The 18,545-nt window shown below is 49.0% G+C and overlaps 2 protein-coding genes and 1 long non-coding RNA gene across 5 annotated transcripts; 2 read left to right on the top strand and 1 right to left on the bottom strand.

Annotated features, from left to right (window-relative positions):
• Positions 1-169: 169 nt before the first annotated feature.
• Positions 170-5,914, top strand: LOC112889825 (uncharacterized protein C05D11.9). Of its 3 annotated transcripts, none has more exons than XM_025956598.1 (10): positions 176-653; positions 1,507-1,603; positions 1,732-1,848; positions 1,925-2,152; positions 2,806-2,921; positions 3,156-3,536; positions 3,990-4,098; positions 4,389-4,945; positions 5,250-5,426; positions 5,515-5,914. In XM_025956598.1, exons 1-10 carry the CDS (start codon positions 223-225, stop codon positions 5,711-5,713), a joined length of 2,412 nt encoding a protein of 803 aa, XP_025812383.1. In that variant the 5' UTR covers positions 176-222; the 3' UTR covers positions 5,714-5,914. The 3 variants fall into 3 exon arrangements, with proteins under 3 accessions (XP_025812384.1, XP_025812383.1, XP_025812382.1); XM_025956597.1 differs by having other exon boundaries at positions 2,991-3,536; XM_025956599.1 differs by lacking the exons at positions 5,250-5,426; positions 5,515-5,914 and having other exon boundaries at positions 170-653; positions 2,991-3,536; positions 4,394-4,564.
• A 199-nt stretch (positions 5,915-6,113) lies between these two features.
• LOC112890756 lies at positions 6,114-7,435 on the bottom strand. Its single transcript, XM_025957609.1, has 3 exons — positions 7,174-7,435; positions 6,944-7,093; positions 6,114-6,820 (listed from the first exon to the last, which is right to left on the bottom strand). The coding sequence occupies exons 2-3, from the start codon at positions 7,031-7,033 to the stop codon at positions 6,482-6,484; spliced, it is 429 nt and encodes a 142-aa protein (XP_025813394.1). The 5' UTR covers positions 7,034-7,093; positions 7,174-7,435; the 3' UTR covers positions 6,114-6,481.
• A 2,374-nt stretch (positions 7,436-9,809) lies between these two features.
• On the top strand, positions 9,810-10,346 carry LOC112889364. The gene is made up of 2 exons (XR_003228080.1): positions 9,810-10,168; positions 10,268-10,346. It is a non-coding gene; the product is annotated as an uncharacterized LOC112889364 (long non-coding RNA).
• Positions 10,347-18,545: the final 8,199 nt, after the last annotated feature.

The raw sequence follows: 18,545 nt of genomic DNA, 5'->3' as shown, positions 1-18,545 counted from the left end.
CGCAGGCCGCTAAAGAAGATGGGCTATTGAACTGGGCTATTCAGGGCCGAATCTTATGCGCTATGTGAGGCCCAGTGTTTTCCGCCTGAGGCCTCCTCGTTCAGTCCAAACAAAGTGTGCGGCCCACAAAAATGCGGATCCACAAGCCAACAAAAAGTTATAGGGGTCTAACCGCAAAAGAGCACCACTAAGCGCTCGCAAACCCTCCCTGGCTCCCTGCCAATGGCCGGCGTCCCGCCGCCGCCGCGGCAGCTCGAGGTGCGGCGCTTCGCGGCGGCCCGCGCCGGGGAGCTCAGGTCCCTGCACGCCGCAATCTCCGCTCACCTCGACGATGGCGGCGGCCGCTTCCGGCAGCAGCCACGCTCCGCGCGCCGCCGCACCACGGGGCACCTCCCCAGCAAGCGCCGCCGCCGCGGGAGCGGGGAGGACGCAGCCGGGACCGGAGAGGTGGGTTCCGCGGGGGAGGGGAGCTCCGCGCCTCGAAAGCTTTCGAGGAGGGTGAGGCGGCGGCGGGAGCTCGCTGGCAACCCCGCGGAGGGTTTCTCCGTCGCTGGCGACGGCGCGCGGCGGCTGCGCACGCACCTGTGGCACGCCAAGAGGTTCTCCATGGAGAGGCAGTGGGGATTCATCTTGCCCGTCGGCGCCCAGGGGAGGTGAGCAACGGCGATGTGTGTGAGGAGAGGAAAGGAAGTTTTTTTTTGTTCAGCGCGCTAGAATCTCAGAAGCAGTATTTGAGTTGTTTGGTCGCTAGATTAGTAGGCCATCCTTGCAGGAAGAAAATCTTACAATTCTACTGCACATTGCAAGTGGATCCTTTTCTGAAACAGCACTGTCGGACTCTCACGTCGAAAATCCTAGACTGCTGCATATATTTAGTGATAGTTGACAGATATAGTAGAGGTTGTGCGACCATTTGGTGTTTCATAGAGAAGTAACATTGGCTTTACTCCTGAGGGTGTGTTCGTTTCTTGGGGTCTAAAGTTCAGAGGGGTTACGTCAAAGAGAATCTTGTCATTTAGAAATATTAAATAAAGTCTAATTACAAAACTAATTGCAGAACCCCAGTGCTAATTCGCGAGACGAATCTAATGGATTAATTAGGCTCATTAAATTTGTCTCGCGAATTAGCACCCATCTGTGCAAAAAGTTTTATAAACAGATTTTATTTAATACTTCTAAATAGCAAGATTCTCTTTGATGTGATGGGTCTAAAATCTAGAGAGCAGGAAACGAACGGGCCCTGAGTCTTGAGTTAATTACAAATGGGCAGTCATGGTAGAGGAAGCTGGACCAGTCTGAAAACGCAATTATATTGTGAGATGACGCATCTGGTACCTTTTGCTGCTGCATGTTAATTGGAGAGAAATCCTTTATAAGTAATTGCACCTTTCTGGTTTGTATGGTGTGATATGTAGAGATGTTGGTGTAATTTAAACCCTTTTGCCCAAGGATTGATCATACATTTGAATTCAAATGAGTAACATGGTTGTACATTCCATTGTGCAGAGGGAGGGGTTCAAGGAGTGTTCTCAAGCGGCTGAAGAATGGCACAATTGTCCATGATTCTAGCTATTTCATTCCAATTGAGCTAGATGGTCCAGAGGTCCTGTTCCCATCCTCTGTCCCTTGATTGCTTATAACATTTTCCTGCATTCCTGCTAACCATTATCAATGTTTTCCGTCTTTTGATAATTCAATAATCTTATTGGGTGTGCTGGCTCACTTTTCCAGGACTCCTTGTTATCCATTCTCAGAATGGTTCTGCACCCTTCTCCTTCAGACAAAACAACTGATCTGAAGCATCTACAGGATCAAGTTATGCGAGGTGTTTGCTATGAGAATGCTATGGTATTTACACGTTCACCACAGACAGTATGGGTGGAAGTGTTTGGAGTGACAACCATGACTTAATTGTTCTTTCCAGCTTTGGGATGTTGGGAGTCCTCATTCTCAGATTGTTGGACCAGTAACATACATGTGGCGCCCATTCTCTAGAGAAAATGACAAGTCAGAGACTGAAGGAGATCTGTCCACTGCTCACAGCTTTGATGAAAAAAGCAGAAGTTCCTTACGACGCCAATTGTGGATATGGATCCATCCTGTTGCACTTGATGATGGGCTTAGTGCAATAAGATTTGCATGTGAGAGACAGGTACTTCCTCTATTTCTTATATAAGGCTGTAACTTTCAGTTTTCTTCGGTTTGGTTGGGGATCAATAGAAGATTTTTTTCAGTGCGCTAAGATTGTAAAAGCAGTCTTTTGGTGGTTTGCTTGCTCAATTGATAGTTTCACTTATGTATAAAGAAATTCTTATAGTTCTAGTGTATGTGAGTATGTAAGTTTTGTAGAATACTTCTTTTGTCACTTAATTTATTTTACGAATCCAAGTAAAATTGTATTTGTACTTCCTATTCAGATTAAGCGTGCTCTACTCAAAGATAACACTAGGATGCACCATGGTTGGGGTTTAGGAGGAAAAACAAAAGAAAACATCTTGGCCTTTTCTTTTTATTGCTTGCCTTCCATGGACATACACATTAGTTGAGTGCTGTGCTTAGATCAGAAAATACTAGTTATTTTGTTTTCCATGGTTGACAGGGTAGCGTTTCCCATTTTTTATGTCCTAATGAGGAACATCCACCTGCTGAATATCTAGGATAAAAGTTGCTGTCTTTAATGATCTGAAAGGGGCAATTAAGATGCTAATTGGTAGCATAATTTGTCTTGTGATATGTAATCCTTACTGCTGCTTAACCAATACATTTTTTCCTTGCTGTAATACCATTCTTACTTGCTCTCTGCAGTTTCAAGATTCTGGTGGTGTGGTCAAATGTTGCTCCTTAGAGGGAAAAATTGCAAGGCTGGAAGTCATGGGATGCAAGGCTATGCGATCTCTTAAGAAGATGTTGCATCCAATCAAGTAAGTGCCTTTTATCAGCGAGGAAAAATGATGTCAAGGCTGGCTGTTTATGTTTTTTAACAAATGCAGAGCAAGCAAAATTAACATGGTACCTGATACAAATCATAAATCCACATCAACTGATACTTCCCCGGATTCCTCTACTGTCCCTCATCTTTTGGAAGCATCCATTATTGATCATGCTGAGATTCTTCAGCCTGGTGCTATACTATCCATGATAGTTCATGACCCCAGGGAGGTGTCTGTCAAGGGAACAGTTTCTTCTTCTAAATTGGTCTCACTTGACAAGGAGAACGAAGGCTTGGAAGATGTAGTTCCAAATGCTGATGAGGCGCTATCTGAGGTCGGAAATATGTTGTCATCGATGTGGATGCACCCTGGAAAGCATGATATATTCCTTTCTGATTGTAGAGAACTGTGGGACTCCAGCCAAAACATAAATCCTCCTGTGGCAGAGGAGGTTCTTTGCACGGAGAAGCAACGTGACCGCATAAAGTTTTTCTGCCTGGATTCTGGAAATGATCAAGGGCAAACAACGCAAGAGAAGGATAGCTTCAGTCGATCCTGCCCGGTTGTTCTCCTGAAACATGCCAAAAAGGGAATGCCCTCTCTAGGGTAAGATCTATCTTTTGTCCTCAAATATGTCACACTAGGTGTCCTGCTTGCAAGAGCATATGAATAAACTGTTAACTTCTATGGTAGCTTTTATATTGTTCCATGATAAAGAAAGGGGCATTTGCATGGTTGCATCCAGTTTGTGGCCTAATTATGAGTTTGCCTTCCTATGGTTACACCTGAGTCTATCTCATGGTTGTTTCAGATTTAAGTTTGCTTCTTAGAAGAAATATAATTCAAGATCTGTTATCATCATTTTTATGGCGCTTTTATTCAGATTGGCTGAAAATGTCATGTCTTGTCTGTCCTGCATTCCAAATAATGTGTGTTGTGGTTTGTCTAGTGAGTTGGTGCACTAATCTTTCTAATATGATGAATTTGTGATTTATATTCTATTGTCATGTCATCCTGTTAATGAGATTGTCTTACTGTCCACATTCAATGAATATACAGGTGGTCTATCATTTTACCTTTGAGTTGGGTGAAACCTTTCTGGCTTTTTCTAGTATCTCATGGTGCACACGTAATTGGCCTAAGAGAGAGACGCTGGATTGCAACAAAGGTATGTAATACAATCGGCCAGTTATCAGACGCTAGTTTGCTTCCAATTGTTACTGCTTTTCTTGAATTAGCAGCATGGTGAAATATTGATGAACCCTCAAATTTGTCAGACTAATCTTTTGTACTTAAGCAACAAAGTTATCGTATTTGAAAAGTTGATGCCTTACATTTTGTTGAACAGAGGCAGTAAAATAGTGAAATTTGTTCCTCAAGGAGCACAGTCCGTTTAGCAGCATTACTCTTTTATATTATCTTTAATACTACTAATGCACTGACATATCCTTAATGCAGTTCAGAATGCCATGCTTTCCCTATGATTATCCAGACAGCAAAGCATATGAATCATATATGTCCAAGGAAGCTGCTGCTTTTGATAAAGCAGTTGAGTGCCGCCCTGCTGCCAAGAGACCTCCAACAGTTCCTGTGCCACCTTTATGGCACTGTATCATGGCTTGTTTTCACAATGATGATGGCATATTGAGTGGTCTTGAAGTAGATGACTTAGTGCGGGCTAATATCGTATCACCCAAAAATTCGTCCGTAAATTCCGAATCTGGAGATGCAGAACCATCACAAGCAAAAGTTGCATCCTTGCAACTTCGTGTGCCAAGAACCATCCAAATATTGAGACAATATGTGAAAGAATTTGATATGAAATATCTGAGTTTGTCATCTGACATGGTAACACATACTGATAAACCTGACTTAACTTCCAATGTCACCATCAAAATGACTTGTTCCGTATGCCTTACAAGAGTTCTGATCCGAGCTTTCAAGGAAGGTTCTTTTGAAGAGGGTGCTGTTGTTTGTGCCCCATTACCTTCAGATCTTCCTGCTTGGAAAATAAGGTCAGTATCCCATGTGTCCTTTTAATACATATTGTCAGAGCTCTGTTAAGATCATTTCTTTGCTGATGTCAAGAGAGTGTATCAATCTTTTTTGGAATGTAAATGCGATTTTAGGTCACATATAATTGATACATTTTAGCAATCTTAAGGATACTTTGGCATTTTACCACAACATGCTTGATTTGAGTGTTTGTTAAATATATGTTCTGTAATCTGTTTCCTGCAGTGTTGTTTCTTAGGTGGTAATAAGAAACAAACAATAAAAGTTGTTGAAGAAACTAACCTCATTTCATGCATGGAACAGATCAGAAGAGGAATGCGTAGAAAAATGGGAACTCCAGCTCCCTCAGTCCCATGTTAGTTCCTATTTCTCTTGGTTCGACCCTAGCATCGGCAGCCTTCAATTGCCCAAAGATGATGCCGCACGGGATGCATTCCGGTGGCCAATAGGCTTTGTTACTACTGGTTTCGTCCATGGAAGGTGACACAATCTCCCTGCCCATCTATTCATTCTGGTACAGTGCTGTATATTAACTCCAAATGACACTCAATTTTACTTATTTTTGCAGTAATGGACAAGATGCTGTTGCAGTTGCATTCTGTGAGGCGAAGCTTCTTGCAGTGCTGAGGCGACAGCAATGGGCGCATGAAAACTTGCAGAACAGAGATATCTGTGTCCTTGTCAGGAATGCAAGATCAGCAGCATACCGACGAGCGCTGGCGACAATCATCCTGGAACATCAAGAGTCAGACCTAGAATTTCTGTAGTCTGGAACCTGTATGATGTTTTCTCACACTGTCAAAATTTGCTGCAAGCACTGAAGCAGTCTGTAAACTTTACTATAGCAAATTTGATAGAATTATCATCTTTATGTCAGTGCTTATGACTTCACAATTCAATTTTGCATTGTTGTGTATACCTGAAATGGTGAATGTTGTGTTTGATATGCAGCTCTACCATGCACCGCAGTGGGGTTTCCACATACTTTTTTTGCTAAAAGAACTACGAAGGATACCGGTAAAGATAATTATGATGTACTCATAGTCAGTATAGTGCAATCATATTTTGTTATTCGACGAGCACCGATCCTGATAAAATAAAACAGATATAAAGAACTATGTTAACTCTAGATCTAGAAATATTACCAACTATGCGAACTTTAGATCTAGACAGGAGTACTTGAATATGAGCACTGCGCTTCATATAAGATAACAAACTGCATCCCCAATGTCCAGGGCGAAGTAATGCAATCTTTTATCAGATTCTAGCAAACCAGAAAGGCAGGTAACTGGCAAAAATCTGGCATCATATTACACCATCACTGTTCCAGATATACAGCTACAACGAATTCATCCACAAATTGAATTGTGAAATGAAAGTTGTAAGCGTGCGCAGGAACACCCTGCATTTAGATTACTTCACAGACAGTAAAATTGAAGAAAAGAAGTTACAGAGGTAGTGCCATTTCTTCATACATTGTCAATACTGCTCAGATATTATGATCTATAGGATCACAAATCGGTGCGCACAAAAAGTTAAACCTTGATAAAGACCTCAGAATGAAATGGTTGAGTTGCTGGATCGTCAGACTTGCTGACAATAATGTGTCCACTGGCCAAAGCTTCTTTGAGAAGAAAAAGATCAGCTTCTTGTACACCAGGCACATGCAGCGGAGTAACATTGGGAGAAACTAGTAACAGTTTATGTAGGGAACGAGCCTTCCTCAACAAGTGACTCACTAGCTGCACCTCAAAACGGCGCCAATTGAAGTTCATGACCTTTACCATTCTAAGGTTGACTAAGCCATCCTCTGGTTGTTCTACCCTCACCTCTTCAACTAAATCCTCCAAGGGCACATCACTGGTAGCCGGGAGCTGCAAAGATTAACCACAATCATGCAGAAGCATCGCAGCAAATAAGAATGCATGTGCAGATTCAATGAAATGACAAGAGTAGCTACTAAGCGAAGTGATTCAAAAGGTGTAAAAATTGCTAACCTGCACAAAGAGCCTCTCAAGATTAGAACAGTGGCAAGACCTGAGGAACAGGTAAATGACAGCTAGGTTATCCATCTCCATTCCAAGCATGAGCCGCTGTAGCTCTCTCAAACTCTTCAAGCGGCTCGTCTGGGGACATCGGCCAATTGCCTTTTACAACCAAACAATTTATGAACTAGTTGACAAGAAAACTAGGTGGAATGGATTCCAACACGAAGGATCTTGCTTACCTTGAGGGTATTGCTGCAGATGGTGAGCACGGTGAGGCCGGAGAGATCATCTGGGAGGGCTGCATCGAACCAGTGAGCATACGCGACGGGTATTGGCTCAACAATGCAGATGTAAAGATCGGTGAGCGCGGCGTCCTTCGGAAGGTAGAATGTAAAGGGATAGCGGAACGTGTAGCTGAAGCGGAAAGAACGGATTACGGAGGCTAGGTACCGCCATAAATTCCAGCCTGGCCTCCCCGCCGTGGCACTCTGCGATAGTGATCGTCCTCAACTTCTCGCCCGCCGGCGGGATGAAGGCTCTGGCGCCGTTCAACGCGTCGCTGCAGTTGTACCGGTGCAGATCAAGGGTGTGGAGGCTGGGGCACAGTGCCATCAGTCTCCTGAAGGTTGATTTGCAGATGCGAACGGAGTGGAGGCGGATGACCTCGAGAGCATAGAAGGGCTGGGCGCCCTTGATGTTGTAGATACGGATGCCGCGGAGCGAGAGGTGAGCGAGGAGGGGGCTCGACAGCGGGAGGTGGAAGACGAGGCTCTGCCAATGATGGCCAACCTCGACGTGCAGATCCTCGACTCGGTAGGACTCCAAACAATGGAGGGCTTTTCACTAGAAAAGTTGGCAATCCATTATCGACTACCGGAAAAGTTGCAGTGTCTTATATAATCAGTTTATTTTTTTTCTCTCGGCGCCACCGCCGTCCAATTTGGATCAAATGGCATCTAATTGCAGGTCGCACTGACCATCATGCCCTCATCTTCCGCACACGGCGCGTCGGGCGCGATAGCGACCTCGAGCTCTAGCGCAGCCGATGCCGGCGCCGCCGCCGCCGCCCTGCCACCCGCCCCAGCCAAGGCCGCAGCACGCCGCGCCGGGCAACAGCAAGCCCCGTGCCGTGTCGCCGCTAGGGCGTGGCACCGTGCTCTGCCCCAGCGCACCATCCTCCGCCAGTACGGTCGGCGTGGTGGCGACGACTCAACTTCGGCGAGAGGTTTGGGATCGCGCTCGCCGGCGTGGCAGACGCAATGAAAGTCACGCTCGGCATGTTCCTATGCGCACACGCAGTAGCTACACCGAGAAGTAGGAGGAGGAGGCGGCTGCGTCGTCGACTCCGCGGTTGGGCGCAAGCAGCGGCGGCCGCCGCGCACGGAGGCGGTGCTGGAAGGGTGGGCCAAGCGAATGGGCTTCGCGGCTGCGGGCGCGCTCCAAGGAGCAGGAGGAGGAGGAGGCGGCTGCTTTGTCGACTTCACGGCTGGGCGCAAGCAGCGGCGGCCGCCGTGCACGGAGGCGGTGCTGGAAGGGTGGGCCAAGCGAATGGGCTTCACTGCTATGGGCGCGCTCCGAGGAGCAGGATGAGGAGGAGGCGGCTGCTCGTCGACTCCGCGGCTGGGCGCAAGCGGCGGCGGCGGCCGCACATGGAGGCGGTGCTGGAAGGGTGGGCCAAGCGAATGGGCTTCGCGGCTGCGGGTGCGCTCCAAGGAGCAGGAGGAGGAGGACACGGCTGCTTTGTCGACTTCACGGCTGGGCGCAAGCAGCGGCGGCCGCCGTGCACGGAGGCGGTGCTGGAAGGGTGGGCCAAGCGAATGGGCTTCACTGCTATGGGCGCGCTCCGAGGAGCAGGATGAGGAGGAGGCGGCTGCTCGTCGACTCCGTGGCTGGGCGCAAGCAGCGGCGGCGGCCGCACATGGAGGCGATGCTGGAAGGGTGGGCCAAGCGAATGGGCTTCCTAGCTGCGACCACGCTCCGGATGCTAGGCGTCGTGATAGCGTGCGCCGCCGCGGCGAGCCGACCGCCGCCTACCGCTGAGGTGGAGGAATGGGCCCCTCCACTCGTCGGGGTGCACCACCATGTCGGGGTACGTCACCGCCGCGCCGCCGCCGACACGCGTCGAACCATCCGCGGCCGTGGCAAGCTCCATCAGCTCGCCGGTGAGAGTGGGGTGAGGAGAGTACCGCGGCGAAGGAGGAGGAGGATAGCTCGTGGACGTGGGATTAGAGGATATGGAAGAGGAGGAGGGACGGCCGCCGCCATGGGCCGCCGCGCCCTACTGCTCCTCCTCCTCAGGACCTCGTCCTCTCCCTCGTCGCGACCGGCGTGGCTCCGCGACCGGGCCGTGCGCGGCGGCTACCAGCGGAGGCGGCAGCACGGGCGTGAGCTCGAACTCGGTGCTGGTGGCGCTGCTGGACTCGCGCTACACGGAGCTAGCGGAGCTGGTGGAGAAGGCCCTGCTCCTACAGGCGCTCGAGGTGGAAGACGAGGGTAAGATGGTCAGTGCGACCTGCTGTCAGCTGTTGTTTGTGCCAAAATAAACGGCAGTGGCGTTGAGGGAAACAAAAAATGAACCACTGGCTCGTAAGGCATTTTTAGTGGTGGTAAGGAATTACCAACTTTTTCTAGTAGTTGTGTAGTTAATTCTCTCTAAACAGTACCCTTCACAATTTTACCATTAATCGTAGAATTGAAACTCTAAACATATGCCTCTTGATTATAATGTCATTTGGTGTATTTTCCTTTTTTTAGGTATTTGGCAGGGCAAAAATACCCTTTTGCCCTTCCTCCCTTTTTTTCACCATGTTGGTTCGTTTCCTTCCCGATCGCTAAACTCCCGATCATTTTCTTCACCTCGCGAGAACTAGGGCCGGCGACATGGAGAAGCCCCTGCCGGATGAGCCAGCACCGGCCCCCGCCGCCGCGCACCTGGCCGCCGCCGGCCTTGGCACCTGGGCGAGCGTGCCCATGGCGAGGCAGGCACTCACCCCTGGCCGAGGCCATCCCTCGCCGCCGCCGGCCCTGGCTCCTGGCCGAGCGAGCCCCTAGCCAAGGTGGCAGGCGCTTCCTCCTGGCCGAGGCCGCCCCTGGCAGCCGCCGGCCTTGGCCCCTGGCCTAGCCAGGGCGAGGCAGCGCCGGCCCTAGGCGAGGCCGTAGGCGGGCAGGCCACGGCCGGCTTGGGAGGAGCCCCCTCAACCACGACAATGCTCTGCACACAAGCTGCCTTGGCTGGTTTTGCTCTGCACCCCGATAAGATTGCTCTGCTCACTCGTATGGTTTTGGTTTTACTCACTAGCTTCATGAGTATCTAATGCACATTTTTTTCGGCAGGCGGCGGCCGGCAACCAGCCTACCTGCCTGATCGCGACGACGTGGTAAAAAAAAAAAGGCCAGCAGCCAGCCTACCTGGTCGCGAGAGAACGAAACCAACCGATGTGGTGAAAAAAAGAGGAAGGGTAAAAGGGTCTTTTCACCGTACCAAATACCTGAAAAGAAAAAAAATAAAAAAATACACCAAATAGCTGTATAATTAAGAGGCACACGTTTTAACTCCCAATTCTACAATATCAACGTTAATGGTAAAATTGCGAAGCCTATTGTATTGTTTGAAGTTCTGTAATTGCAATTTTCTCGAAGCGCTTGAGTTGCAGCCTTGCGGGGGCCTGAGCATTTCGTTGTCGAGGACGAAGGAGAAGCGGTCGAGGCGGCGGCGCGGGACGCTCTCCAGCGAGCGGAGTACATTCCTCGGGTTGTCGCCGGGGAGGAGGTGGATTTCGCGGCAGGAGGTCGGCTCCGCCCAGCGGCTCTTCCAGAGGTCGCGCCACCCCTGCGCGAGCGCCCCCGAGCGGATGGCGTCCTCGAGCGGGAGGCGGGTCAGGATCCGCCGCCGCAGGTCGTCCGGCAGCGCCGAGATGCGGACCACCGGGGCCGCCTCCGGCCCCGCTGCCACCTCCTGGCGCTGGCTCCCCTGCTCGTCCACCCGCCGCCTTTTCGCTCTGGTGCCGCCGTCGCCTCCCGATTCGAGCGCCATTGCTGGGCGCCGCGGCCGCGCGTTCCCCACTTGGCAGAAACCTTCCCCTTCCTCTTCCCCACTCCCACTCTCCCAAAAGAAAAGGAAAGCGGTCAAGTGGGCTACCGCATTGGGCCAATAACAGTCAAACATACGGCCCTGGGTTTTGGTCCATCATTTTTGTTTTTGTCTTTTTAAAAAAATAGCATCTCAACATGTTTTTTCCGTGGATGTATTCTGACAGCCTCTCATATTTCATACATCTCAACATGGTGGCTGTATCAAACAATGTTGTTTTCAGATTAAGAGAGAAATTAATTTAAAAAAAGATTAAGAGAGAAACGAAGGGCAATCTATACTCCTTCCCTAGGGCTTATTTTAAGTACTATCACATCAAATATTTTAATATCAATTAGAAATATTAAATATAAGATAATTATAAAATTAATTGTATAAGTCTAGGATTGATTCATAAGATGAAGCTATTAAGTCTAATTAATCTATAATTAGTACATGTTTACTGTAGCTTCACATGGATTAATCACGGACTAATTAGATTTAATAGATTCGTCTCGTGAATAAATCTAGGGGTTATGGAATTTATTTTATCATTAGTCTACATTTAATACTTCTAATTAGCATCCAAACATCCGATACGACGGGGGACCAAACATCCCCTAAGTGAGACAATCACCTGGTACTGCAACATTCATGTTTCAAATATATCGCCGACAAACAATGTAGTCAACCCATGTTCAGTACTTGATATGTTGATTGAAGACAAAATGAAAATGGTTTTGTTCCTGAGAACATCACATCTGATATTGTTATGTGAACTGCTTTTATTTGAATAAGTTGATGCAATATTTCACAAGCATCTCCGGACCGATATGATGATATTTCACTAGTATCTGAATATTCTACCTGATTTTTCTGTTTTTTAAATAAAATGCAATATAAATATTTATTTCTCTCATTACCTCCTAGGAGGTAATATGTATTAATAGACATTCGGATCAACCAAAATGGACGGTTCACAGGCATCTTGGAGTACCGCAGCAGTTCCTGTCACTATGGTGAAACTTGAAATCAAACCAGTTCATTTCTTTGGGAATCTGCACCTTATATTATCACATTAACCCTTTATTCACACAGATTGATATGATGCATGTCATTAGTAAATCAGATGTGTACAGCTAACTCCAATGATACGATGATATTTCACAAGCATATCAAAGCACATAGATAGCACAAGAAAAATGATTAAGCAGCAGGCAACGCCCTTTAGCCAATGGATGGCTTTGCAGAAGTACAACTGAGGGGGGGACTTACAGAATGCAGAGTCAGCATTTTATTTCCAGTTTTCCACACACATTCTCGATTATGCTTGTCCATTATATGTCCAACTAGCAAGGGTCTCAAGACATAGGGCCAGAACTCACTGCTGACTGGAAACTAATACGCAAAAATGACATTTCTATGAAATGCCGAGATTTCACCACGAAAAGGCTCGCTGAGCATTACTACCTGGGCATTTACCGGAGCTTTTTCGATATGCAGCAGGTTTGCCTCTGGGAAAAGGGGATTACCTTACTCATCCCTTTCTGGATGCGTCCCCTGGGGAGCAACTAGTATCAGTTTCTGGAGGGAGCTGGCCTTCCTGAATAAAAAGTGCACCAGCTCAATCTCATTGCGCTGCCACATGAAGTTGGTTATCTTTGCCATCACAAGATTTCGGAACCCATCCATGGGTGGCTCTTCGGGCAACTCACTGACAGCATCCATGAAGGAATCCTTTCTGACTGTTGGGAGCTGAGAGCACAAATCACAAATGTAATAATTCAGACATATAGAAGGGAATATGAGCAAGTAAACAGATAAGATGACAGAATTACTAGGTAGTACCGCATTTCACAAGCGTGTAACAACTAACAAGTAGTGACCTCCACAAAGAGCTTCTTCAGCCGAGGACAGCGGCAGGTCCTGAGGAATCTATATATGTCTGAGAGATTGAGGGTCTTCATTTCATAGATGAGCAGCTACAGCGCTCTCAAATTCTGCAGGTTACTCAACTTGGCACACTTGGGCTGGAGATCGGTCATGGCACTCAGGAAGGACACAATCTGCAGAGATTAAACTTTGTCAGTTGGTGGCATCGGGATGGCATAACCGGAAATGGAATCTGTGGATTGAAGACAGGCACAAACCCGGAGAGCATTGCTGCATATGGTGAGTACGGTGAGGTTGGAGAGATTTGGGAGTGCATCGAGCCAGTTGTACAACGGCCCCGTGCCAAGTCTCACCCTCCTGAGGGCGATGTAGAGGTCCCCAAAGCAGCTGCGAGGGAGGGCCACGGACTTGGGGCGGTCGCCGCTGTAGCGGAAGGAACGGAGGCCTAGGGCGGCGTGGGCACTGATATCGGCGACCTCGGGGGCACCTAGCGACGGTCAGGCTCAGGAGGCGCGCAGTTGCCACCGTGACGTCGACGCGGGTGATGCCGCCGCAGCGGCGCAGCTCGAGGACGCGGAGGCGGGGGCACGAGAGGAGTATCCAGGTGAGGCCGAGGTTGTCGAGGTTGGTGGACTCGATGCGGATGACCTCGAGCGTGCCGTAGGAGCGGCCACGACGGATCCCGCCGACGTGGACGCCGTGGAGCGTCAAGCCCACGAGGCGGCGGCTTGTCCGCTCGAAGTTGTACGAGAGCGCGGGCGGCCCGGGCCGCGCGTCGACGAGGAGGACGTCCTCGACGTCGCAGTCGGCGGCGTAGTCGAGGAGTAAGGCGAAGTCATCGGGGCCGGGGCGCATCCGGGCGTCCTCGACCTCGAGGATGAAGCGGAGGAGGCGGCGGCCGGGGCCCCGGCCGCGGCGGTCCAGCTTGTCGGTCAGCGACGGCACGATGTTGACGGAATGCATGTGGATGCCGAGGGCGCAGCCGCACCGCCCCGTCGCGGAGTGGATGTGGATCCCGAGGACGGAGTCTAGCGACCGCCGCGGCTTGTTTACCAGAGCAAACCACCTCCTAGAGACCATCTCCAACGCCAGGGCCGCCTTGAACGGGAGGAAGCTCAGGATGCGCAGCCGCGCCTTCTGCGGCAGTGACGAGATGCGGTCCGCCGCCGCCACCAGGGGGAGCGCAGGTACCCCGTCTTGTGGAGGTGGCAGGTTCAGGTTCGGGACGACTCCGCCGCCGCCGGGTTGTTGCGCCCTTTGCTGGTGCTCCCCAATGTTTAAAATAGCGGATTACAGCGGTTGGTGCTCGCAGAGAGTAAGGTCATATTTGGGAGCACTCCACTTTATAAAAAATTGCTACACTTCATCAACTCCATAAAATTGCTATCCAAACATGTACCGCTCCACCAACTCCAGCTCCAGAAAAAAAGGTGGAGTTGAAGGTCAGATCCACGTTTTTTGTGAAGTACCTCAAGAGGTGCTCTAAAAACACTAGTTTTGTACCAACTTATGAAGTTGCGAGGTAATTACCCACCGTACCACTGGTTACAAATATAATGGTTCAATCGATGTACCGCTCCTTCCCTCATCCCGTCGCCTCCTGCCCCCCCTCCCGCCGCCCCTTGCTCCTCCCGCGCGCCGCCCCCTGCTCCTCAACCCCCGCGCCGCCGCCGCCCCTGCTTCTCCCCCCTGCGCGCCCGCCGCACCCTGCTCCTCCCCCCCCCCTTACTCCCCCCTCACCGCCGCCCCTGCTCCTCCCCCTACGCCCCGCCGCCCCTGCTCCTCCCCCCTGCGCGCGCCGCCGCCCCCTGCTCCTCCCCCCCTGCCCCGCGCCCAGCCGCCCCCTTGCTCCTCACCCCTCCCAACCCCCCACCCCCCTTGCTCCTCTCCCTCCCCCCCTCCGCACCCAGCCGTCCCCTGCTCCTCCCCCCCGCGCCACCGCCGCCCCCGCTCCTCCCCACCCCCCCCCCCTTACTCCCCCCCCCCTCGCCGCCGCCCCTGCTCCTTATTGCGATCTTTGTACCATAATGAAAATATTGATTTTGTAATGAAAATATTGAGTTTGTAATGAAAATATTGATTTTGTACCATAATTATTGCGATCTTTAATATTATTTGGTTGAACAATAATATTGGAATATTATTGGGCTAGTTTTTTCAGAATGAACAGTGCGCGGGTACTGTAGTGTATTGTAGCAACGAAAAAACGAACCAACCCTTCATCCAACCACCATGGGAAAAATAAACTATTCCTACAAAATTCTCATATTTCTAGAGCTGGAGCACCACAATCTCCCAAACACGTACGTCAGCTCCAAATTTTCGTAGAAAAGATGGAGTGGAGTTGCTAAAAGGTGGAGCTGGTGGAGTGGAGCTTGTTTTGGTGGAGTGGAGTGCTCCCAAACATGTCCTAAGATAGGCTACAGCGGGTTACAGCCTAGGTAACCTATTTAGCCGTTATGTAAATTCCATACATAAATTTATAAGTAATTTTGGGTACAAACATGAAATAAAAAAATTGCATGCACTGAAGCATGTCTAGAGCTTCATTCTCTCATTACATCATTAACAAAATACTAAGTTTTGTAAATGATAAAGTTTAATACTACACTAATAATAAATAAGAACTAATTATATGGTTTAGCTGGCTAAATAACCCTTAATTTAGCGGCTATAGCGGGATATAACCGGCTATTAGCGGATTTAGCCTTTTAGAGCTAAAAGATGGATATCCTAGGCTTCTCCTCTCCCAAAGGCTATAGCAGGCTTTAGCTCGCTCCGGGCATAAAAACCAAACCCGAAACCCAAACCCAAGAAAATCCGAACCCGAAACCGAAAAACCCGAATCCCGAAGCCCGAACAACATTTTCGGGTGGCATATGCGAAAACCCGAATTAATTTCGGGTATTTCGGGTTTCAACCCGCGGTACCCGAAATACCCGAACAGGCCTGCCACCCGAACATGCACTTTAAAGTATTAGTGCTGGAATGTATTGCTACTTTAAATTAAAGTATTACTACTGCTTGGCAATGTATTGGTATTGCTACTATAAACAGTATAAACTATAAAATATTGTTGCTCGAATGTATTGCTACTATAAAGTATTGCTGCTGAAATGTAATGCTTCTAAACTATGTGTCATATTTCAACTATAATGTTGTTTTTGCTACTATAAAGTTGTTGCTTGAACGTATGGGTGCTGGAGTGTTGTTTATGCTGTTGCTTTTTATTGATTTTCTGCTATATAAATCGACTTTGTGCTGATTTCGGGTAGTATGGGTATTCCCGAACCCGAACCCGAAATGTTGGGTACCCAAAATTTTGGGTATTAAAATATTGGGTACAATTTCGGGTAGCAGTTCTCAAAACCCAAATTTATTATAACCCGAATTAACCGACCCGAAATTTCGGGTAATCCTGAACGCCCAGAGCTAGCTTTAGCGGTGGCTATAGCCGATTATTTAGAACCTTGTACTCCCCAACGCTTCATCCTCCCACCACTCTTCCACTCGTGTGGGCGTGTGGCCGTCTCTGCTATAAATGGCCAAATGGGCCGGGTCTGATGGCCGCACTAAACACGGCACTAAAAACACGGTCCGAACCCGACACAGCCCGATACAAATAGTGTCCGTGCCAGTCCAGCACGGTCACCATGTCGTAAATGGGCCGAAACTCCAGCACGTAGTGTCGACCCACGACTAATGGGCCGGCACGATTCGGCCCATCTAAGAACTCACGCATATATATACTCCCACCCTCACCCTCAAAACTTAATCCTATTTCCTTCCTTCCTATCCAGCGGCTGCCACCCTTCTTCCTTCTTTTCCTCTCGTGCGACTCTTTTTCTCTCGCGTCGTCGCACATGCCCCCCAAGCTCACGACCTCGCTTCTCCGGCAGCTCGGCCGCGTCAATCTTCACCTCCCCGGCCTTCGGCGGATCCATGGTTATCTTCTTCGGGCTTCTTTCCCACGCCGACGATCTTCTCTCGCCTCTCGTGGCCGCCATCAGCCTGCCTGCGCCCTTCATCATCGCCGGCGGCGCTGGACGCCCCGCCGGCAGCCACTAGCGCCCATCATTGCCAGCGTCGGCCTCCCTACCGGCCTCCCCATGCCCACCGCCTGCACCGCTGGCGCAACGGGCTAGGACTAGCACGGCCACGCCGGGCCGACCGTGCCATCATGCCAACACACTATAATCGCGCGTGCATTGTACCGTGCCTGGACCGCGGTGCCACCACGGCATGGTACGACTAGCTATCCGTACCTAATTATATCGTGTCCAAATATATTGTGTTTGGTATATTATGTTTGGTGTGTTGTGTTTGGTCATATCCGTACCGTGTCGTGCTGGGCCGCTCGTTTTGCCATCTCTGGGCTCTGCTTTTTGGCTTTGAATTTCGAATGGGAGAGAGGAGAGCGGGGAAGTAAATTGACTAAAAGGCCAAGCGGCAGGCGGTTGCTCGCCAGCCAGGCGGCAGGAGATACCAGGCTGGACCCAGCTGGGCCAACATGACGGATCAAGTTAATGGGCCAGCCCTGGTCTCTTGTGGGCTGAAACGATGAACTGGGCTGGACGTTTTATTGTTGCGACCCTTCGCAGCGAGCAACTTTAACGAAATTTCTAGCCATTACTCAAGTAAATTATGTTTGGCGATCACTCAGAATTTATTCTGGAAGTACTTATACCTGGGCCTTTTTGTTTCATTTTTGAAGAAAATTCCTCTCTCTTTTCCAATGCACTAATCATGCATACATCATCCGTACTGCGGATGTGGGATACTGGGATAGATCAAGACAAGTTGGATGCGTTTGACCATACGTTTTGCTTGCACACTAGGGCTCTCTTGCATGAACTAGTAAAATGTGAGACGGGACTGAAAAGTGTAACAAAACTATTTTGAAACAGAAGTTTAAGCAGTTTGGTTTGACCCTTTGGCCCTCCACAATGTGCTCCAAGAGTGGTGCTCAGATAGGAAAGAGATGGTCGAGGCTTCACTCTTTACACCGCAGCCTGCGATGCTTGTACCAAAAATTCTAGCAGCGATGCTTGTAGGTTCATCGATACCCTGCTGATTAAAGAAAAGAAAAAGTAAAATACGTGCACTTGATTCATCTGTGCTGTTCATGCAAGCAAGCTAGTGAGTAGTGGATGAATGGAGCCCATATGCGGATTCTTTATTCCAGTTTGTGGGACGCGTGAGTGATGTTTGAATGTGCAACTGTGAATGTGAAAGCGGTTCTAGCTTCTGTATGATGTGGCTCTAGTGAATAGTTTTGGGCTTCACTCACATTGTGGAGGGTCTTAGGGCAGTCTCAACCCTCAAAGTCAGCTGGTTTCTATAACATTAAATATGTTACCATGTAAGCAAAAATTAAGATAACAAGAGAGTTAATGAGGAGAGAAGAAAAAATATGAAGAAACCATTTCTCATGCAAGAAATCATGTCTACACGAAACCAAGACAAAAGAAGAGGGGATAGGAGGAGAAAAGAGAGAAGAGATATAATTCCATACAGGAGAGTTAACGAGGAGAGAAGAAAAAATACAAAAAAACCATTTCTCATGCAAGAAATCATGTCTACACGAAATCAAGATAAAAGAAGAGGGGATAGGGGGAGAAAAGAGAGAAGAGATATAATTCCATTGAG

This window comes from Panicum hallii, chromosome 4 (assembly GCF_002211085.1).
Source record: "Panicum hallii strain FIL2 chromosome 4, PHallii_v3.1, whole genome shotgun sequence".
Lineage (NCBI taxonomy): Eukaryota > Viridiplantae > Streptophyta > Magnoliopsida > Poales > Poaceae > Panicum > Panicum hallii.
This window is presented reverse-complemented; position numbering and strand designations above follow the sequence as displayed.